Here is a 23,557-nt window from a genome sequence, read left to right as displayed (position 1 = left end):
AGATTCTAGAACATAAATTACCCACAGTCATACCTTAATTGTGAATTTGGAAGCTGTTGTGTCTTTTAAAAATGAATGTCGCTAATCCACCGCTAAATAAGGACTACAACAGTCGTCAAATTCGTAATGCACATTGCTCACATGCTCATGGTACTTGTAGTCCTTAATTAGCATTGTGATCGAAACGTGCGTTTAAAATAAATAAATACACAGTGGTTTCAAACGTGATGTTTGAGGGATGACTGTGTACAATGCTTGTTCTAGAACAAAACGTAAAAAGACTCTTAAAGTAATTTTAACCACACTTATAAATGTAAAACTGACATTATAAAATCCCAGAGGAAAATCCGAAAGGAAACTACGGCTCGAAAATGCGAACTGTCTTGTGGGTTTTTGAACTACAACCTGAAAATAATATATGTTTATATGCGTAAAATGCGCTTATTTTATATATATATATATATATATATATATATATATATATATATATATATATATATATATATATATATATAATTTTATTTTACACACACACACATATATATGTGTGTGTAAAATAAAATTATATATATATATATATATATATATATATATATATATATATATATATATATATATATATATATATAAAATATGCGCATTTTCTACAGCGCATGCGTTATACGACTTCCGGAAACATAAACGATGTGTTGCGCGGGGTGTCGGTCTGTTCTTTATTCAATGCTGACTACTTGATATTTTAGGCTTGCCTGTATACATTGTATGCGCAATGCTGAAATACTTAGTAGCTCTCCTTTCAATGGTCTTGGCTGTATGGACGGTGCCCGAGTGGCTCACATTCCCGATTTATGGCAATATCTTGAATGCATTAGATTCATGGCTGCAGCAGCCACTCAGAGATCTGTCATCTTCACCTGGTCGCATGCTGACCGAGGATGACCTGTCCTTATACAGTGGAGCGCAGGGCAGTAAGGGACTGTACCTGGCGATTTTAGGACAGGTGTTTGACGTTGAAAAGGGGAGGAAACACTACGGACCTGGCGGCGGTTACCATTTCTTTACAGGTTAATTAATTCACTACACGTGACTGGCTAGTTTGAGTGTTTTTAGCAGTATAAAGATGCATGTGTGATCTCTGAAATGTGTGTTTGTTTAGGCAGAGATGCATCAAGGGCGTTTATCACAGGAGATTTCACTGAGGCTGGCTTATCTAGTGATGTCTCAGATTTCTCTGACTCTCAGATTGTGGCTCTTTATGATTGGCTAGCATTTTATCAGAAGGACTACACTCCAGTAGGTGGGTACCTCAACAGTGACACTCACCTTAAGAGGGATAGCTCGCCCAAAAATAAAAATTCTCTCATTTACTCACCCTCATGCCATCCCAGATGTGTATGACTTTCTTTTTTCTGCTGAACACAAAGATATTTAGAAGAATATCCCAGCTCTGTAGGTCCTTTCAATGCAAGTGAATGGTGACCAGACCTTTCAAGCTCCAAAAATAACAAAGGCAGCATAAAATAAATGTATATGACTCCAGTGGTTTAATATATGTCTTCTGAAGCAATGCAATCACTTTGGGTGAGAAACAGTTCAATATTTCAATCCTTTTTTACTATAAATCTACACTTTCAGAATGAGAAAGTGAAATTGGAGATTTATAGTAAAAAAGACTTAAATATTTATGTTCCTCACCTACACTTATATTGCTTCTGAAGATATGGATTTAACCACTGGAGTTGTATGGGTTACTTTTATGCTGCCTTTGTGGTATTTTTGGAGCTTGAAAGGTCTGGTCAGCATTCACTTGCATTGTATGGACCTACAGTGCTGAAATATTATTCTAAAAATCTTCATTTGTGTTCCATAGAAGAAAGAATTTATAAAGTCATACACATCTGAATGGCATGAGAGTGATGAAAAAAGATGAGAATTTTCATTTTTGGGTGAACTATCCCTTTAATGTATTATCCACCAAATGTTACTCATATCAAGTGTTCTGTCTGTAATATGGACCCTGTGCTGCAGGTAAACTGATAGGCCGATTCTACACAGAGACTGGACAGCCCACAGATGCTCTGAGGCAGGTGGAGGCCTTCTTGTCGGAGGGTTTGAAAAAGAAGGCCCAAGCTCAGAGTGAGATGCAGCTTTACCCTGCCTGTAACTCAGAGTGGAGCGAAGCCAGCGGGGGGCGAGTATGGTGCTCTACAATGAGGTAATTCTCCTGTATGTGCATTGTTTATAGAATATCATGTTATCATTAATGCATTTCATGGACAAAAATGGAACACAAGTTAACTTTAAATTTTCTGTAGTGGCGGCATTCACAGAGACTGGGTCGGTGTACCCAGAATGCTCTTCTCCCCTGGATCCATCCACTCCCGATGTGTATGTATTCAAACATCCGATCCTGTGCACTCAGAGAACCGGAACCTGAGAGAGTACAAGGACTGCCCCCCTCATGCAGAGTCTTGCCGTATCACCAAAGACTGAGCTTCAAGTCTTGATCACAGTCCAAGAGCTGATCTATCTGTTTTTCATTTTAAAGACTTTTTAAAGTGTGGTTTTACCCTTTTCAGTTTGATTCATTCCAGCATTCAGAGATCATAATACAAGGAATATTCTGGGTTCAATGCAAGCTAAGCTCAATCGACAGAATTTGTGGCATTATGTTGATTTCCACAAAATGTATTTAATCTATTCTTTGAGGTTACACTGGCACTTACAATGTAAGTGAATGGGATCAATCTGTAAACGTTAAAATACACACGGTTTCAAAAGTAGAGCCACAAGACGTAAACAATGTTTTAAAATGATTTTAGTGTGATAAAATAGCTTACCTTTTCTGTGCAATTTTACAATTTCATTGCCATGACGAAAAATGCTGTAAACCCTAATACAACTGTAAAAACAGCATTTTAAACAGCTTTACAGCTACAGTAATACACACATTAACAAATTTAAGTGCTTTTATAAAATTATAAGCTTCACATTTCCACCTTTAAACCATCCAAAAATGGGCCCATACACTTCCATTGTAAGTGCTTCTGTAACCTTGATTCCTGTTTTTTTTTTTTTTTTTTTTTGTTGTTGTTGAAAGCACAGATGAGTCAATTAATTTTTGTGGTAATCAGCATTATGCCAGAAATGCTGTTGATTGAGCTTAACTTGTAATGAACCTGGAATATTCCTTTAATGTTTTCATTGTTTAGGTTACGGTTTATGATAGTGGGCATAATGCCAAATAACTGATACTGCTAGTTATTTATATGGTTAGGTTTCCAAATGATTTTAGATGTATGCTTTCTCTGATTTTAGTTGTTTACACCGCTAATTACACTGCAATTTGTAGCACATTTAAAATACATTATACCAGAAAAAAGATGACAACTTTATGAATTTTTCAGTTGTCCTTTATGTAAAGTTGTCCTCCCTTTCTTGAAAAGGATACTAGAGGCGGTGACAGGCTAAATATCTGAGCATACAGATACCATACAATGTGCAGAAAAGATTAAACAGAGGCAAAATTTAAGGTTTGTCACATAGACAAAAAGCACAACCTGCATCAAGTACAAAACAGTTAATAGTGGTCAAAAATATTATACATTTATCTGTACAATTTCACAATACCAATAACGGACTGTGGACTTCGCCCTTCCCCCCCAAAAAAAACTAAAAAAAAAAAATAATAATTCTGCTTTTGAAATATGATCAGAAATGTGTAAAAGGTAATTAATTTTGATAGAGTGCACCTGTTAAGCATGGACATGAAAAAGCATTTAAAATATGACAGGTCAAAATAATGTGACATTTTGTGCACCAAGAAGGCTTTTGAAAACTATGACCAAGCTAGCAGCTTCTCCAGCGCCAACATTTAACTGGAATGTATCCTTTGGTGATTAGAAATGAATAACTCTTGATTGATACAATGATAACAAAAAGAACAGGCTACAAATGATGTTATGCATAGTAAGCACATCATGGTTACGCACTTTAAACCCCTGTGTGGCTTAATAGACACAAGGAAAGATTTTAGATTTCATGTCAAAACATGTTCATTTGAAGTGTTTCAAATCTTTAAGTAGGCTATTATGTAAACGCTAATGGATCAGTTAAAATAAGGTCCACTGAATATGCAGGTTAATCAATGATTAAGTGATCAAGTCACATATCCAATCATATAACGCAATAAAAACCCAATCACGGCAAGGTACATTTCTCCCCCTCTCTTGTAGTGCTTTGATTTGAACTACAGAAAAAGATACATTTCCTGTTTATATCTGTCCAGAGAGGTGAAAATGTGTGTAAAACTGAAAGGCAAAACCCTGCAGTGTATGATTAAGGCTTCACACTAAAGGCTATCATTAAAGAGCTCTTCATATCCAGCAGCATTCAATAATAAAAAAAATGCTCAAACAACAAAGGTGTTGAATAAACCCCTGTAACCACAGGGTTAAATCAAAATGTAGAACAACAGTTGAGGGGTGGTGATGGCATGATTGCATGTGAAAATCATGTACTTTTGTGTCCAATTCCAATGGAAAACGTGAAATAACACTTAAATAAGTCTCCATATAGCACATTTAGCCCTCTCTAAAACCTGTTCTTTCATAAGTGGAAAATGACAGTTGCCCTCCTGGATTATTTCAGCCTGGGTACAAGGTGAACTTAGATCTACAATTTTAATTTGTTTCTGAATTCCACTATTTTAATATAGATCCTCAACACATAATAGTTTGGTTCTAAAAAAGTACTGCTAGAACAAACACACATTGCTATGGTTGTATTTTTTGCTTTAACAAGAATGGAATGGTTTTGTTCAAGGGCTCGTCCACCCTGACTTAACTCCATTTCTTCATCCTCCTTGGTTAATGCTAGGCCCAGCCTTAAGGTACATGCTCAGCTTGGCTGGTGCCCATCCTTTATCCTCTGGTGTGTTAGGACACAAAGCCCAATGTCAGCACGTCAAAGCAGATGTCGCATACGCGCACAGGTTTGTTCAGGTCAAATTTGATGATGGGGATCTCTTTTATAGAGCACTTATGGCAGAGAAGACGCCCACAATGGCGGCTATGAGAGAAACCAAACAGACAACAATTAAGAATGAGTTATTAAGTGGCACGAAGGAAAGATATCATAAATGGCGGGAAGAGTAACAGTTTAATAAAGGAGAAAACATGATCAGTTAGGGACCTGTTTACACTTGTTATTAAAAATCTATATCGGGCAATTCAATCACAAGTGGTCAGGCGAAATGTCCATGTGAGAACTTGCCTTGTTTTTAGCGCTAAACAACGCAAGCACTCATGTGAATGAGCTTCTCTCACAGCACTCATGAAGACGAAAAGGACTGCAAGATTTTCAATAAAAATGTCTTTAATTTCATGTTATCACTAAAACATATCGTATGCCTTCGTAAGGCTTTGGAATATGACGTACAAGCCGCATGGACTACATTTGGGTCTTTTCAAGCTTTATAGAAAGTCACTATAACTGCCATTGTATTGAAAAGATGGACCGGGATATTCATCATGAATATTTTTTGTGCGCGTGTTCTGCATAAGAAAGTCATACGGGTTTGGAATGGCATGAGCGAGAGTAAATTATGACAGAATTTCCATTTTTGGGTGAACTATTGGATACAGCTTCATCCAAATGTAGTAGTTTTCAGGTTTTGATGCCATTGAAGAAATGTATTATTCACAGTCAGCCATGATTATTTCAAAACCTGAGTGAAAGTGTCCAATAACAGGGCAGTTACAGCGATAAATCAAGTAGTATTCGGCTGGTCATGTGATTTTAACATGGCAGTCCCCATGATGGGACGCTACATGTAGAATAACACAGCTTTTGTAAGATTACTGATATGACTGGAGTCTTCATCTCATGTGAGTGGTCATGATTTTATCCATATGTTTCTAAATTAATATTATTATTATTTTATTTTTTTTTTGGAGTAAAAGTTTTATAAAGAGAAAGAGTTCACATTTAATACCAGATGTAAACAGGATCTTAGAGAATGCAATTGCTAAACCACTATATTGAAGTAAGTTGGTTAAATACCAGTGATGCTTTCTAGTGGTGACTCCAAATTTGGTCGTACATTCATAGCAGTTTGATCCATCACACCAAGGGGGCTCTTTGGACAGCATGTCTGCAATGTTCAAAATGTTAATCATAAGACTACTTTACACAATCACTAAATGAAAACTATATACATCTGTATACAGCATATTTGTACATATGTTAATCTGTCCTATTGTGCATTTCTCCAATGTTTTTTTTTTATTTAGTGTATATTATTTTATTATCTATGTCTCATTGTGTCCTCTTTGCCCTGGAAGCTTCTGTCACCAAGACAAATTCCTTGTGTAAGCATACTTGGCAATAAAACATGAAGACTGTAGCTCTTACCTAGCAGACGGAACAGAAGCTGCTTGGTAGCAACTTGATAGTTAAAGATGTTGATGCACTGGTTGTTAGTGACCCCGAGTCGAGCTCCAGCCCTTACGATGGCACGACACAGGTTGGCATTACCTTTCATGTAGGCCAACAGAAGCACTGCAGGGAGAATCATCAATGCATTAAATTTAAACATTTCACACAAGTGAAAATTCGCAAGCTATTCATGATTATATTCCCTTCAACCAAAATATCATGATTTTTTATTACAGTTGATATGGAAAATGAGGAATTTAGAAATGCTTATTCAAAGCAATCCAGCTCTACCAACCCGTGTTTCCCTCATTGTCGGGTTTATCCAATGGGTATTCAGGCATGCAATCCAAAAACAGCTCAAAGATGGCTGCTGCATTCTCTTTCCCATACTGGCCTAGGACATGCATTGGAGATTGGCCTCTAAGAAAAGATGAAGGGACAGGGAAAAACTATTAACATCCAATATTATTTCAAGACTTTTCGAAAGATAATAGCGAAAAAGTAGTAATAAGCGTAATTACACATATCACATATTGGGCCTTCTTCATGAAACAAGAATAGAGTGAATTGTCCAAATCACTTGAATGCAACAATTTATCCAAGAATGGATTTCTGAATGATTTACACAGAAATTCGTTCTTAAATTTAATGGGCCATATTCATGAAACATAAGTGTGGAGTGACAGTGATATTCGGAGTCAGACCTGAGATTGTAGGCCTCTGCATCTATGTTGGACTCGGTGAGTAGAGCACGAACATTATTCAGACGCCCCTGCATCACTGCCAGGTGAAGAGCTAGAGAAAAAATAATAATATAGATTTAGTCATCCAAAGATATTAGAATAGAAGTAAATTAAGTAAACTACTGAGCCCTTTCACTCTAAATCTGAGTTTAGCACAATTGCATACCATTGTTTCCATTCTCATCGACAGCAACGAAGTCAACGCTGTTCTCGATTAGTACTGAGCAGATAGTGGAAATATCCTGTTGTGCAGCAAGATGCAACGCGGTCTGACGATGTTTGGTCAGCTCATTTACTTTTGCACCAGCTAGGAGCTAAATACACACATACAGACAAAACATAAGTTTAAGCGCAAAAGACTTTACCATAAAAGATAATAAAATCACTGTTAACAAACTCAAGTATGCAGCATAAAATGTTGAATCATCAAGGACAGAGTTCAAATCAAGTGTGCAGCACTTACACACTGACCACGTTTGCATGCACTTAAGACAACAGTTTATTCCAGGGTTTTTGCAGAAAGCGACATTGTAAACGTATGTAAACGAGAACACCAAGTTCCTTGCACCGTAAAAGGGATTAACCCACCTAGGTTTCTCTGAGACAACATGGCATATGTGGTTATGTAAACGCATGAGCGGCGTTCTTACAGGTCTTTGAAGAGTGCGCATGTGTGTCAACAAACCGGATAAACATCATAAGATAGAGCCCAACAAGTCAACCATGGAAATAATTCAACATGTCTGGGAGTACAGTGGGAAAAGCCTTTTTCACTATAAATAATACCCATTTATACACATCAGTGTAGCATATCGACTGTCCCTTACATTTGCGGATATACGTGCTCATACATTGGGAGAATCCCAGAGTTTTATGTAAGAGGAAAACCCTACTATTGCAGCGCAATTCCAATGCAGGTCGCGAAACAAAGGAAACAAAAACAGCAACAACTCTGAAATATCTGGAAATAAAGCGAAGCAACAGAGAATAGAATAGCAAAGTCTTTCTCAGATGCCATGTTTATTTACAAGAGTTGCAGGGAAATTACGATGCTGTGGAGAAAGTTGCTTACTGACCAAGCCGCATGTATACGGAAGAGTACGCCACTTATACAGTCCATGTAAATGTGAACGCCACTTTCTCGCAATAAGCCACTTTCTGGTGTCCATGTAAACGGTCAATGTTGTAAGTTCTTATGAGATACATCATGTCTAATGACACAGAGACATGATGACCAAAACTGCAATAAAATAAAAAAAGGCAGCCAAGCTCAAGCCAAGATTACTGTATCTTTAAGAGGCAACTCTTCGGATAAAGAGTATGAATTATGCACAAATGCATTAACTCAAAACTAATCAATCTGAAGTCATTACTACCCATGTGGCTATATTGTTCATTTCACTAAACAACCCCTACTGCTTTGTCTTCTTTACCAGGTTTCTGACGATGATCTCAGATCCTGCCTGCACAGCCAGGTGCAGAGGAGTGAGTTTGGCACTGTCCTGCACTCTGGAATTTACATTGGCCTGTACACTAATGAGAAAGAGCACACTCTCAATGTCTGAGTTCTGCACAGCTAGATGCAGGAAGTTACGACCTTTGTTGTCCACCTAAAGAAAGAGTGGGAGAAAGAGAGTGAGTCATTCACACAAGCAACAGCTTACTGTGTTTTACATGTATTGCTACAATTCCCATCCCACCACCAAAACTCTTCAGTTAACCAATTATAACAAGCAGAGCTAGAAATATAGTAGGCCTTTCAGGCACTTTTCCAGGCACTTTCTTTCAGACATTTAATAGCTCATGACATCACATAGACCTACACATAAAGGGTGTGGAGGTAATGCATCAGCTTCTTTACACTTTTTTGAAAGGCTCAAACTCTTTGACAGCAGACATCTTGCATCAAAGTGTCCTAACCTTGTGTGCTTGAAACGATGTTATTGCTTTGTCCACACATAGCGACATTATGGAATAAGGAACTCATTAAGCAAGCCAGTTTTATAGAGATTATTTGCCGGTATTTTCGTAAAACCATTAAGTTTGTTGCAAATTCTGTGTGTGCGAAAGTGTCTGACTCAAACATGAACATGCACACACACCTGTTCAGCAGCGCCAGACTCTCTCTTGAGGATGGCTTCGGCAGCCTTGTTGTTCTTGTGGGTCATGGCACAGGCAAACGGCGTCATGCCTTGTCGGTCTCGGATGTTCAGGCGGATCTCAGGGTGTGAGATGAGCAACTGGATGATGACGCTGTGCTGGTTGCTGATGGCGATGTGGATAGGAGCACGGCCCTCTGAATCCTGCATCCAGAAATATAGACATTGCAGTTGTCAGAGTATTTTAATCAGTGTGCATATGGAACATATCTACATAAATACATTAGCAGCCGTTAGATTATTCTGAAGGCAAAGAAGGCCCAGAACCGGTTATGTAATATAAATTCATACATATAAATCACTACTTTTTCATCTTAAGAAAAAAAAAAAGGAGAACTATACTGCCATGCAAAGGCAAAACACAGTAACAGTATAGTAAAGTGAATGTATGCATTGGGTTCATGGTTCATCTGTATGGACCTGTGCGTTCACATTGGCTCCAAACTCCAGAAGGCACTGTGCAACCTCCTCCAGACCCCAGCATGCAGCCAGATGCAGTGGGCTCTGTCCGTCTCTGGCCTCTTCATCTCCCTCACCATTAGGGCCAGGCCTTCTGGGGCTGTTTACATCACAGCCACTGGAAACAAACACAAAGGTTGAGGTGATCCCATTGCACAAGGCCACTGGGTCATCATATACTGTAAAATTCTGATCACAAAAACAGGCTAAAAGAAAGCAATGATGAATACTGATGACACGTGTTCATTATGAAAGAGATATGATTAAATGTCTAAAAATAGCCTTAGAATTTTATTGTAATCATTACAGTATTAAACACTGTCTTAATGTCATATTGAAAAATTAGATCACTTCTATTCAATGATTCAACAGTCACATACTATACAAAAATAATTTTGATATATACTGTATATTCATTTAACGTAATCAAGAGGACTGGCTCCCCCAGCTGAGTCTGGTTCCTCTCAAGGTTTTTTCCCTCCACAAACTAACATCTTAAAGAGCTGACTTCCTTGCCACAGTCATCTTCGGTGTTCTTGCGTTACCATGGCGGGAACAAACCTCAGTACCCAATGAGCGATAGAGATCTTCAAACATCTGTGCCATAAACTGGATGTGTTATTATTAAGGTAATTTCCTATAAATATATAGACTTTAACTTACTTGCTCAGCAATATTCTCTACAAATTGTTGCTCCGCTATGACAGCAGTTGGCTTGAAAGAGAAAACTCACTGTAGAAGCGAACAGTTCACACTAATCTCGCTATAGCGGCCCTTGTGGCAATACTGAGGAAGCAACGCATACTTGTGTTGTGTTATGAATATAGAGCAACAGTCTGGCTTTGGAAGTACAATCCAATTCATTTTTTCCACTGGCGAATTGATCTTTAATGATAACTTCTTAACCTTTAAAGACAGACCTACCGTGAGCTCTGAGGTTGTTCACGATGGTATCTGCATCTGTTGAAGCCATAAGTTCGCATTATTTTAACTTTGTTTAAAAATCTAGTTTATTAGTGGAATTCCCATGTAGGTATAGCTGCAGACAGGAGATCTCCAAATGGGGGCGTGGGGTTACTCCAAAAGGGGGTTGCGCTAACTCCAAAAGGGGGCGTCACTTCCACTCACGGTTAAGGATAGGGGCTCCCTATATCTTTATTGGCGATTGAGCTCACACCCCTTTTAGGAGCTATGCCTGCAGCTATACCCTTCTCAGAATTCCTGGAGAACAACTACACTACCCATGGTCCAGCAGAGAAATATCCACCAATCAGAGAACCGTGGCCAACAAAGCCCGCAAAACGAGTCCAGCAGTGACAGCCCACTCCCATGATGCACTGTGTATGATGCAATCGAGTCACTCTCCCTTCACCCTAAAACTACTTAAATATTTGCATATATTGGAATATTTAGCAAAATACGTAAAATATTGTTTTATTTCCATAGTTTCCATCAAATTAAAGTTTGTAATGGCGTGATTCACCTCGAGCAGGTTGGTTTGGTTCATTGCTTACAACTCTATTATGAAGGATTTTATGAAAAGTCTATGAGAAAAATACATCCGGAACCCAGGTGGCAGAAAAAGTGTGCGGGCACTGTTGCATTCTATTGCAATCTGACACATTTTGGAATGCAACAACGTACAAAATTGAGCTTGCATAGCTTGTAGCGTCTGCATTCACGTACTTGCATAGAGTATGTTTCGGCCTTAAGACATTTAGGCATGACCTTCTGTAAAGCTGCTTTGAAACAATGTGTATTGTTAAAAGCAGTGTACAAATAAAACTGAAATTGAAAAAAAATTGTAAATGGATGTGGCAGGGCGGAGGGCGGGGCCGGGTCGTGATTCCACACACCCAGCCCCTAATAAGGCTGATTAAGCCCGAGAGGGATAAGGCCGACCGGAGACGGCAGTGCGACAGAGAGAGAGTGAGTTACGGACAGCTGTCTGACACCTGTGTGTGTTTGTCCTTTTGGTTTATTTTATTATTAAAATATTATTTATGTTATCAAGACGGTTCTCGCCACCTTTACATTGAGAGTATTACAATGGACTACACTCTGAATTTTACAGAGAATTTTCTGATTGTAATGAATATATAAATCTGATTACATTTCATATTATTTAAAAAAAAAAAAGAGGAGGAAATTAGGAGAGGTGTGCTGGTGGAGTGCAAACCTGCGTATAAGGAAGCAGGAAGTGACCTCATTGTTCTCATCGATGGCTCGGTGGAGAAGAGTCTGCTGACAGCCTCCAGGCCCTGAACTCCAACACGTTGCATCACAACCATGCCTGACCTAATCCAAACAATAAGTCAAAATCAGCTCGTCATAAACACAGCATGACTAAATCAATTCTAAGTGTTTAAAGATCAAATGGACAAAGAGGACAGAAGTAGAATAAATAAAAATCTTAGCATGTTGAGCAATAGTTCTTAAATTGAGTAAATGAATGTGAAAAACAATTCAATCATGACTAGGAAACCATGATACACCCCACCGATTTTTGTTTTTAAATATAAATAACAAACCAGTGTAGACGCGATGTCCTCCAAACCGTTCTCCAGAGCTAGCCAGAGTGGAGGATCTCCCTTCTCATCCACCACTGACATGTCGGCTCCTCTTGTGCAGATGGCGTCCACCACCAGTGGGAGCTGGTTGCTGATGGCCAACTGCAGGGCCGTTTGCCCCTCCTGTGTCCTGGAAAAAAAGAATAGGGGACTTGTGGAATGAGGATTTGTTTATTACTTAGATTTACTTGCTCATTTTGTGACCAACACTAAAATGAAAATAGATGAGTTGCAAGTTAATGTCAAGGCTTATGTATAGTGAGACTTCATAAACAAATACTCGTACTCATTTAATATCAGTTCTAACAATACAAAAGACACTGGGGCATGTAATACCTGATGTTGATGTCGGCCTGGTGCTCCAGCAGAAAGAGGGCACTCTTGCTGTCCTGTCTCTTGATGGCCATGTGCAGCAGAGTCTGTCCATCAGACATGGTGTCATTAATGGCTGCTCCAGACCCCAGGAGCTGTGCAGCAATAGTGTGCATACCTGGCAATGCAAACAAGACAAAAGAAAAAAACATTACACAGTTCTTAGCAATACTTGATTCCAAATGGTCAATTGCAGGGTTCTGGGATCAAATATTTTTAACACTCTATAGCAGTGATTCCCAACCGAGGATACATAAGCAGGTTCCAGGGGGTACGTGAAAAGAACTGGGTTTTTCTTTGTTTAACCTAAAAAACTAAATGTATGAATTGAAATAAAAATAATAGGGATTAGGGCTCGGTAAAAATTTAGATTTCCCTATTCATCATGATCTTAGTTTGAACAGTCTCGATGTCTATTCTTCTTTTAATATGCAAAGTTCAGAACAGAGATCCTTTCACTGTGTGTTGAGAGTTTGGTTTGTTCAAGGATGAGATCCATAAAGCCAATTTGTCATTGATCATCTCTTTTAATATCTTTTCTGCTCTTCAGACAGATGTTAATCAAAACAAAAAAAGAAAAATTGTATTCCAATAAAGAATAATATATATATATATATATATACACACACACACATATACACATACATACACACATACACACACACAAATGTACCATCTATCAAAATGACCAAAATGATGAAAAACTATTGATAAAATTGTACCAAGTTAAAAGGTTCCCTGTATAATTAAACAGCATTAGTCTGTTCTAATAGTTGGTTTATATGGCCTAGTTTTGTTTAGCCTTTGGTATCTTTGGTATTGTGTCAATGAAGCAGTACTTGGATAGTACTGTGGGGGTAAAAGTTTGGAAAATATTGAAGTCCGTTTTTAATATAAATTCTCCCCCCTGCCCAGTAGGTGGCGATATGCACAAATAATGCAAATTGCCAAAAACAAACAAGAATGTGAAAGAGGAGATTTATAGTAAAAAAGGACTTAAATATTGATCTGTTTCTCACCCACACCTATCATATTGCTTCTGAAGATATGGATGTACCACTTGAGTCGTGCGGATTACTTTCATGCTGCCTTCGTGCTTTTTGAACTTTCAAAGTTCCGGTCACCATTTACTTGCATTGTATGGACTTACAGAGCTGAGATATTCTTCTAAAAATCTGTGTTTGTGTTTAGCAGAAGAAAAAGTCATGCACATTTGGGATGGCATGAGGATGAGCAAATGATGAGAATTTTCATTTTTGGGTAAACTATCCCTTTAACTGTTGTTATTTAGAAAAAAAAAGCCACAAGATTTTTTTATATAAAGACTTTTTCCTAGGGTCACCCTTACAGGAAAGGCACATACTGACTTACTCCTCAAATTGCACTGTTAAACAAATTTCAGTACATTTCTAATTTTGCTCTATCTTTGATAAGTTACATAAGTGACAGTACAAAACTGAGAAAATATCAACGTTCTGTTCCACTAAAGAAATTCCAGTAATGCACTTCATAATTGGAAATTGGATTGGTCTGTGTTCATTTTGCAATGATGAAAAATTATTTGAATAATCTGCTTAAGCAGCACGGTCAGTTAAAATGTTTAGTGTGGCTTCAGTGAAGAAACTCACCAGTCCAGAGTGCAAGGCCCAGGACAGTCTGATCCATTGAATCTTTCAGATTGAAGTCTGGGATGATCTGCAGGTTGTTAGTAGCATGTAGAGCATTGGCTGTGAGAGATGGATGGAAACTGAGGTTATGAGAGGCAAGATAATGCATGTTTGCACAAATTCAAGATACCCCATCTGAATTCAAATCAAATATCTTTCATCATCCATGTATTTGCATTATCCTCACCTTTCTGCTCTAATATAACTGACACCACGTCTGGGTGGTTGTGAATGATGGCCAGGTGGAGCGGGCTCTGTAGGGAAACACCCTGGCTGCTCTCATCTCCTTCAGGCAGGGTGCTGTGGGTTTGCATGTTAGGATTTGCCCCCTGCTGGAGCAACTCTGCTGTCAACCCTGCCAGCCCACAGCGACAAGCCGTATGAAGTGGGGTTTCACCCTACAATGAAAAATTATTATGACAAAAACATCAGAAATGTGAAGGGAAACAAAAGACCATTAAGAGAATGTGTAGTAAGTAGACAGAGAGGGTGGAATGTAATAGAGAGAAAAAAAAATTGGTCACTAATTCTGATCATTTATCATTAAATACTTGTAGACAAATATAAATTGTATTTACGTACAAATCTCTTTACAAAATGGAAATTTGGACAGGATAGTGAAGGAAAAGCAGAAAGCTAGTGCCCAGCATACATGGGAACTCCTTTAATGCTGTTTAAAATGTATCACACTTGGGATACCTCGTTTGGCTGAGAGAATGCCCAGAGGGATCTACAAAATGCCCAAATAGTGTAAAATGTTAAAAATATTTTCAAGACAATTAGAAAATAATAAAATAAAATATATTTTGATGTTTTATTTTTCATTTATCACAGAGATAATGCAACAAATCTGGACAAATCTAAAACAGGATTCATTACTTTAACACTGAAATTTATGAGATACAGCTGGCTGTCAAACACGTTGAGCTACACAGAACACATAAGCTGCACATAAGTTACACAAGCATTTTCTCAGGCACTTATTGAGTCTAAATAGATGCACAACTTATGTAATTTCAGTAGTACACCCAAATGACAACAGTCACAGCATACTGTTCATGTGTTGTACTTGCTATAGTTTACTTCCATGTTGTTTCTGCATCAAATAGCAATGTCAAATGTAAATCAAGTCAATCACTGAAACAACAGCGCCACCTTGAGGAAGAAGTAGCATGTATATTATGTATGTGTACATGCATATGGAATACAAATAAATCATCATTAATGCACAAAAAAAAAATCAATGTGATATAGTATTTCTTTGTATGAATATAGTGCTAATTTCTCTAGCAACAAACAAAAAAGTATATATATATCCAGTGATAGTAAACTTATTAGTGTTTGACAGCCAGCTGCATATGAAATAACCATAAAAAAAAATAAAATATATATATATATATATATAAAAAAAAACAAAAAAAAACAACACTTACATACCTAGGGTCTCTGACAACCCAATACACTTTTGGTACTTTGTTACACAATTTATTGGAGACAGATTGAGGAATACTAAAGAGGTGTGGGCACAATAGGGTTGGGCGATCTTCTCCATAGTTAGATCGTCCTATCGTCAGCCTGTGAGATTGCCAATACCCGATATTCAAACCGATGAGCGACATTACCGCTGGTTGGACGCTAGGTGGTACTATGGGGTAATTTTCATTGAAAAGGGTTAGGGTTAAGCCTAAACAGTAAAGCAAGAAACCTTGATTTCAAACTTTGAACTTTATTTTTTATTTATTTTAACTAAAAACTTACTTTGTTATTACTATTTTCCTCATTATAGAGTACTAGTAAAGAATCACTAGGTGTGTCCAAAATTTTGCCTGGTACTGTATTTTGAAGCATCAGTATCTGCTCATTTGTCAATGGCACTAAGTTTAATATTTCAAATCTAAGCTGACAGACTCACCCATTTGTTGGTGTGATTCACTTTAGCTCCATGTGTGGCCAGGAAGATAGAGGCTGCTTCACTTCCTGCAATAGCTGCTCTCTGCATGAGGCAATTCCCTGCAGAGGAGATGGCAACATTAAGACAAATTAAGAACTGGAATAAGCCTCTACAGAGATGCCATTTAAAGAGATTGTTTTTGCACCGTTGGAGTCTGGTGCATCAGGATTGCTCCCTCTCTGTATGAGCCGTGCTGCAAAGCTGTTCTCATCAAATGAGGTTCCATTTACAACAGGGGCCTCATCCTCAAAGGGGTTCACTGAGGGGTCAGCGGCCACAGTGATGTACTGCAATGCCAGCCACAATGCAGTGCTGCCTTCATGATCCTTCAGCACCAGGTCAAGCCTAATCCAGAAAGGGAGGGATTAGTGTTAAACCAGGGAAACAGGAATGGGACAATGTTTCACCACAGGGTACAGTTATCGCTATGTCGGGAATGGAACACTAGCATACTGCTTACTGCTAGGGACACTATAGGATGAAACGGGGTACTTGCATACATATGAATTGGGAGAAATTGTAACACTAAATATGGCAGCTGTAGGAATGGAAGTCCCGCCTTAAAGTTAAAAGCGTCAAACCACTTTTTTGATAAGGACATCGCCTGTCTATTTACTCGAGAACGTGCATGAGTATTATTTAGACATAGGGCTGGGCGTTTTTTTATTAATTTGAATTTACGTTTTGACAGGATTTTCATTTTGAAAAAAAACCTTTGAGTTGAATGCTAAGCATGCACCACTAGAGGGTGCCGCATGCCCTGGACTCTATCGGCAGCGATTTATGATTATACATACAAATTGTTTGATATAAAATTAGTACTTTTAGATAAACTTGATCATTTCTGGATAGACTTGGTTAAGAAAAAAATTAATACCTACATTGACTAAGTTATATTGCAATTTTCTTATTTTATACTATTATTTCTCAACATCTGGGTTTATTCAATTAACATTTATTTGACATTTACACTATGTTGACAATTTCCTGTGTGGTGCAGTTTTTTGTGCATTTTTGTTGCACATCTTTAATGAAAATAACTTTGATTTGTCTAAACAGGTTGCCTTGCATTCTAGTAACGAACATGTTATTTGAATCATGTAGGAGTTACTTTTTAGATCAGTACATTTAAACGTTGAAAAATCGAATTATTTATTTTTTGCCATATCACCCAGCCCTACTTGGACCAGTCTAAAAAATAGCATTTTTGTTTGTATGATTTGCGTTAAAGCAGCGCAATTTATGACACCATTATTGTCTGATTTTATTGCTGATTAGAAATATGTAATTTGATCATAATCTTCACTAACCACTTAGGAGATTTAAGTCTTTCCCCATTCAGGTAGACATGACCTTTATGTTGTATGCAAGTTGTAGCTTGAATGACTACAAAATATCTGCCTGGAGACATTACGAATATGACCACTGAGCTGACCTGACTTGCCTTAAAGGGTTGTTGATACTGCACAGTATACTATACAAAAATAGTATCCCAACTGAAACCCATTATGCATCGATAAATATTTCAAACAGTACTATGATACATTGTAGTCACAACCTTATTACATTTAGTCAAGTCACCATCTAAGAAATGAAACTTGTCACTTTGCATTTTTAATCCAACTCTTGGCATTCCGAACAAATAGTGAGTCAAGACAGATGTTAAAAATCACAGTTGATATTACTTCTGGTTGATTTGTATTTAAGGAAACGGAAGGTCAAATTAAGTGCACTCCATTGTGATACAGTATAGTATCCCAAACATTGCACTCTGTTACATGTAGCTACTGAATACAGTAAACATAATACAGAAATAGTACAAGAGGTATGCCTAGTATGCTAATCCAAACCATAGCCTCCATCAAGTTTATCTTTTAGTAATAAAATATAACATGTTGGATTTTGCTTACTGTTTGCATTGCAGCAGCTGGTTAAAGACTGGCTCATTTCCAGACACCACAGCCTCATGTAATGGCGTTCTAAGAATTAGAATAAGTATATATAAAAATTCAATATATGAATACTGTGAAGACAGTACTCACCCAAGAACATGCAGAAGAAACCTTTCACTTCATGTTTGTTTGAACTTGGTAACTTACCGTCCTTTGCTGTTTTGCATGTTTGGGTTGGCACCAGCTTTGAGCAGAGCCTCAGTAATGTGGGCCATGCCAGCCATAACCTCACTACTGTGTTTCTTAGGGCTGAAGGAACAGACAAGGTGCAGAGGTGTCTCTACTGCTCCCACTGTTGCAGCATTTACCTGCGCTGAGTGTCGGATAAGAAAAGTGGAGGCAAATTCATCTCCTAAGAAGAGAAAGAGATACAGGACAGAGAGGTTATTTATGGGGCTTTTCCACTGCACGGTAAGGCTCGGCTCGACTCTGCTCGCTATTTGGGGGTTTTCCACTGTGGATAGTACCTGGTACTTTTTTTAGCACCACCTTGGTCAAGGTTCCAAGCAAGGAGAGCCGATACAAAATGTGACGTCAAAACCCTGCAGATCACTGATTGGTCAGAGAGAATCGTCACTACCAGCGTCACTGGATTTGCGACACGGGACATCAACCCGCTAGTTTTAAAGTTAACAACAGCGATAGCAGTATCATTTGTTCACGCGACTTTCGAATTGTAAAAAGAAATGGCTGTGCGCAAAACCACGCAGGTCAAAAAACGTGGTGCAGACGTTCCTCTTGTTAGTAGCCGAGGAGAGGATCCAGCGAGAGTTGGATGGGGCAATGCGAAGAGGCGGCGCAACTATGACGATCAGCCTATAATCACACCCACGTTGAGGCTGCACTAAACTGCATTGGAAAAGCAAGCTCAGAAAAGCGAGCAGAGTCGAGTCAAACCGTAACATGCAGTGGAAAAGTGCCATAAGACCACCAAAAAAAACATATCTACTGACATTTAATGCAAGTGTTATGGAGGCAGCATAGATGATATGAAAAATTAACATCAATTTTTTTTAAACTAACCATTTTTTAAAAGTATTTTAACAATACTTTATTTTGCTTTAAAGCTGAAGTGTGCAGATTCGTATTCGAAAGTGTATTAATCACAACTAGGACTGGGTAAAAATATCGATTTTCTGAAGCACCGCGATCTTCATATGAATGATCTCGATATCGATTCTTAAATCCCAAAATCGATCCTTTACTATATGCGCAACTTGCCTATGCAGATAAATCAGTCACATACGAGACCAAATTTCATGCTATGTGACTAAAAATGTCTGCGATTAGCCACTCTCTGGTAAATGTTCAGATTTCACTAACCAGCTAATGAGTAGTATATTGCCGAAGAAGTTCAGTATCCTTTCACTGCATGTTGAGAGTTAAAGTTTGATTTGGCTCATTCAGTGTAATGTGTACCCAAAGACAACATCCATTTGTCATTGAATTATGCCTCTTTTAATATCCGTTCTGTTCTTTGCATTCAATTGTTGATCAAAAACAACAAAACAAAAACATTCTTTTCACGAATAGCAAGGATTAGGTAAAGCCATTCAAGTCCTCTCTCGTTAATATCTTTTACAAATCAATGTAAATATTTGAAAATAGTATAAATTGTGCATTAAACAATAAACATGTAACAAAATATATGCAATATAATATTTATTGATGGAATACATGGATTTGTAAATTTTTAAAAGCTAAAATGTGACAAAAATGACGAAAAACATAATTTGCTAAATTAATGTTTTTGTAATGTTCCTAGTTAGAAGGCCCCCTGTATAATTAACAGCATTAGCTGGGAGAGAATTTCTTTAATATGTAAGCAAAATGGACATTATAACTGAAATATAACCGAATCGAAAGCTTGTGAATCAGAATCGTGAAATCTGTATCAATACTAGGGGTGTAATGGTTCTCAGTAAAAAAAAAACGAACCGTACCGTTCGCCACCCACGGTTCAGTAAGCATTGGCACTGCGGTTCACATCAAGTTTAATGACGCATCTGGAGCACATGGTTTTGTGAAGAAAATAATGTGTCAAATAGACACGCACAGTTACAACCTCCACTAATGCACCTGAATGGATCTGTAGATGGATACGCTCCACCTGTGTTTCACGTGGGTCAACTTGATGACATCACTGTTCTGCATGTGTTGTGTGTAGTTGAAAATGGCAAGTGGAGAAAACGAGCCACTGATAGAGAGCCCCCTGTGTTATTCAGGTCTCCTGTCTGGAAACATTTTCTTTTCGCAGTCAATTACAACAGTGATGGTCAAAAACCTTTAACAAAACACGCACTGTTTGCAGACATTGCTCGACATGAGTGTTGTATACTGTTATTTACGCCGAAATCAACGGGAAAAGACAGCATGCGGCGTGACACAGAGCCGAAACTGCACACACTCCCTTTCGTTTTTAAGCAGGCACTCAGTGCTAATTCGGACAGGCATAAAACAATACCTAAAGCGATTGGGGTGTTCACTGCCAACGGTATGTTTCCCTACTCCACTGACAAAGATGTGTGATTTCAGAGTATGATTAAAACACTCGAGCCGTGTCACAACATCTCTCGTATCCATTTTAATAGCAAAGTTCCTTCTATAGTGATGTACAGCTTCTGAATATTGAATATGTGCGCAGTAGAGTTTGAAATACATTTTATGTCGATGCATGTAGCATAATAGTGCAGGTATTAAGTTAAAATGTTGACTTAGTAATTAGAGAAAAGGGTTTTTTAAAGACCCTAACGAAAATTAATCATGATTTTACTAATAGTAATATTGTAGTAACTATGACTGCTGTCACCATGCTTTTCTTTGCAGAAATCATTGTTGATTAAATTAAACATGGTTTTACAACAGTAATACTGTACCATGTTGATTTTGTGGTTACTATGATTTGACTACAAATACCATAGTTAAAATATGGTTACTGTAAAACAATGATTTTTCTTAAGGGAAAATCTGTTGACGTGTTTGTTACCAAACAGAGAATTCTTACTTTGGATTTGGCAGTAATATTTTTTTTTCTTGAACATGGCAAATACCTAACCATACCGAAACCGGACCATAAAACCATGATACAAACCGAACCGTAAGACACCCATAATCAATAACCAGTCCTAATAACAATGGATGCAGAGAATTCCACAAGCTGGTGTAAAACCTTGATAGTCCAGGCTACTGAATCATAATTTAAAAATGTTGCAAAGAGCATCTTGCAAGGAAATATGACACAAATAATCTTATTTGATTAGTAACCTAGAAATAGTGCTGAACCTTAAATATTTCTTCATGTCATAACATTTCTTCATTTTACATTTTTTATAGGCTCAAATTTTATTACCTTGTTTAACAGAAATAAAAGACAGATTTTCAAATTGGACCCTACTGTATATAATAACCTAGTATAGTATCGGCGTCTGCTGTGTGGCGCAGAGAGCACTAGTAAACGTTCTGTTAAACAGCAATTAAACAGTCTGTGTAAATGCTGCATTCTTGTGATATATATGCATGTAGATGCACCCTCCGTGTTATCGTTGCAAAGCAAGACAGTTTTAGTCAGGTTCCCAAAATTGGAAGAAAGAATTTCTTTGCATGGGTGCATTTTCCCCCTGCCGTAACAAAGGCACTCATTACCTCTCTGGATGGCTTTGTGAAGAAGACTCCAGCCACTCTGGTCCACCATGTCTACATCTGCTTTGTTGTTAAACAGTGTGGTGGCAATGCTCTCCAGCTTCTTGGACAGAGCCAAATCCAGTGCCAAGTCTCCATTATTGTCCACCTCATTCAGCTTTCCTGGTAACTTGGGGATGACATTAAAGAAAAATTTACCTTAATAGGCTTATCAGTTGAGGTTAAAAACAACCCTTTTAAAGCAGGAACACTTCTTTGATTCAGTTCTAGTTCTATTCAGGTCTCTTTACCTGTGCATCCATCTCTATTAGATAAAGGAATACCACATCTTCCCTTTCCACTTTAATAGCTTTGTGAAGGGGGTACTCTGTCTTGGACTTGATCATCTTATAGAGCAGCTGAGCATCCATAGTACTGAAGTCCTCTTTCCGCAAGTCATCCTGTTTGAGAGAGGGTGGAAAGAAGTAAGAGATCAATTAAACTAATTTAAGAACTTTTCACTAGCACACCCTCATGTCTACAATCAAACACACTTAAACACAGTCTCATAATGCTTTCCTCATTTTAAAACAGCAGGTGACTCCATATGCCATCTACACATATCTCAGTCTCCCATCAGTCTGTATCAAGATTTTTTTTAAAGTCTGCTGAGCCCATACTGATTTGTTTGATTCAGTCAGCAGATAGTGTCTGTATACCCACCACAATGTTTCTTTTATAACCCCAGCCATAAACATAACCTTGAGAATCAATCATTATGCTCTGCAGGAATATATGAGAAGTCATAAAGGAGTCCCCAAACATCAAGCAGAGCCTGCTGTTTTGTAACAGAGAGAGTGAAATGAAGGAAAGATGTTTTCTACTAGCAAAGGCTCTATTTTGGGGTTTTAGTAATTCATCAACCAATAAGTCCTGCAATAATAAAACTAGATTTTTACACTTTCTGATAAAACCTTGCCAATGCAAAACAATCCAGCTGACACAATGCTAGAGTGTTGTTGGTGGTTGTGAGAGTTTTGCAATGCGGTTGCTAAGGTGTTCTTAGTGGGTTTAGCGTAGGGCAATATGGCCATATCGATATTTATCACAATATACATTTAATAACATTAATGGGGGAGGAAATGCATTCCACATGTTTGTTAGACCTCAAGAATGTAAAAATAATTTGTTTGTTTACATGTAAACTCCACAGGGTAAGCTACCTTTCAATTTGGAGTTTAAGAAGTATACTAAGTTTAGGACTGAATCCTACATAAGGTGTGTGGCCCCTTTTCGATTAAATTTTGCCAACTTCATCGTCTTCAAAGGACAGTGACTCCACTGAAAGACTTTGTGATGCTCCACACTCCAGCTATGTAGGTGGCAGGAATGCAACATAAGCTGGATGCTAACTGCCAATAAACATCACAAGAAGAACAAACACTTTCTTGCCTGTGACAGAACTATGGATCATGAAAAAACATTTAAAAAACAGTGCATAAATAAACAGCAATGGTGTTGATTTTATAGTTTTTGTTGTGTTCAGTCGATAGCTAGATTGCACTGTCAGTGCTGTCTTGTTTGATACACAACAATATCATATTAGCCGGACAGCTAGCTAGCGGCTA

General features: G+C 37.9%; 2 protein-coding genes across 3 annotated transcripts in view; one reads left to right on the top strand and one right to left on the bottom strand.

Annotated features, from left to right (window-relative positions):
* Nucleotides 1-677: 677 nt before the first annotated feature.
* On the top strand, nt 678-2,493 carry LOC127421113 (neuferricin). The gene is made up of 4 exons (XM_051663883.1): nt 678-1,064; nt 1,157-1,297; nt 2,029-2,215; nt 2,316-2,493. The coding sequence occupies exons 1-4, from the start codon at nt 770-772 to the stop codon at nt 2,491-2,493; spliced, it is 801 nt and encodes a 266-aa protein (XP_051519843.1). The 5' UTR covers nt 678-769.
* A 2,428-nt stretch (nt 2,494-4,921) lies between these two features.
* LOC127421100 (rabankyrin-5-like) overlaps nt 4,922-23,557 on the bottom strand; it is a 30,066-nt gene continuing 11,430 nt past the window's right edge. For both annotated transcript variants that reach the window (XM_051663871.1, XM_051663878.1), the window contains exons 6-25: nt 22,241-22,390; nt 21,954-22,119; nt 18,459-18,663; nt 18,270-18,338; nt 16,505-16,704; nt 16,321-16,418; nt 14,596-14,806; nt 14,370-14,468; nt 12,706-12,859; nt 12,331-12,499; nt 11,979-12,097; nt 9,761-9,917; nt 9,284-9,484; nt 8,615-8,791; nt 7,348-7,495; nt 7,143-7,233; nt 6,734-6,858; nt 6,415-6,561; nt 6,064-6,154; nt 4,922-5,070 (exon numbers count right to left, since the gene is read on the bottom strand). In XM_051663871.1, coding sequence (XP_051519831.1) covers nt 4,938-5,070; nt 6,064-6,154; nt 6,415-6,561; nt 6,734-6,858; nt 7,143-7,233; nt 7,348-7,495; nt 8,615-8,791; nt 9,284-9,484; nt 9,761-9,917; nt 11,979-12,097; nt 12,331-12,499; nt 12,706-12,859; nt 14,370-14,468; nt 14,596-14,806; nt 16,321-16,418; nt 16,505-16,704; nt 18,270-18,338; nt 18,459-18,663; nt 21,954-22,119; nt 22,241-22,390 — 2,910 coding nt within the window. In that variant the 3' untranslated portion in view covers nt 4,922-4,937. The remainder of the gene's footprint in view (nt 5,071-6,063; nt 6,155-6,414; nt 6,562-6,733; nt 6,859-7,142; nt 7,234-7,347; nt 7,496-8,614; nt 8,792-9,283; nt 9,485-9,760; nt 9,918-11,978; nt 12,098-12,330; nt 12,500-12,705; nt 12,860-14,369; nt 14,469-14,595; nt 14,807-16,320; nt 16,419-16,504; nt 16,705-18,269; nt 18,339-18,458; nt 18,664-21,953; nt 22,120-22,240; nt 22,391-23,557) is intronic.

This window comes from Myxocyprinus asiaticus, chromosome 3 (assembly GCF_019703515.2).
Source record: "Myxocyprinus asiaticus isolate MX2 ecotype Aquarium Trade chromosome 3, UBuf_Myxa_2, whole genome shotgun sequence".
NCBI classification, from domain to species: Eukaryota; Metazoa; Chordata; class Actinopteri; order Cypriniformes; family Catostomidae; genus Myxocyprinus; species Myxocyprinus asiaticus.
Note: the sequence above shows the minus strand (reverse complement) of the source record. Positions and strands in the feature narration are given on the sequence as shown.

Excerpts from the sequence above, each read along its gene's own strand:
- LOC127421113 (XM_051663883.1), top strand. The coding sequence starts at position 770 with ATGCTGAAATACTTAGTAGCTCTCCTTTCAATGGTCTTGGCTGTATGG. Across the intron at positions 1,298-2,028 it reads GAAGGACTACACTCCAGTAG|GTAAACTGATAGGCCGATTC; the intron begins GTGGGTACCTCA and ends CCTGTGCTGCAG. Across the intron at positions 2,216-2,315 it reads GTATGGTGCTCTACAATGAG|TGGCGGCATTCACAGAGACT; the intron begins GTAATTCTCCTG and ends AATTTTCTGTAG.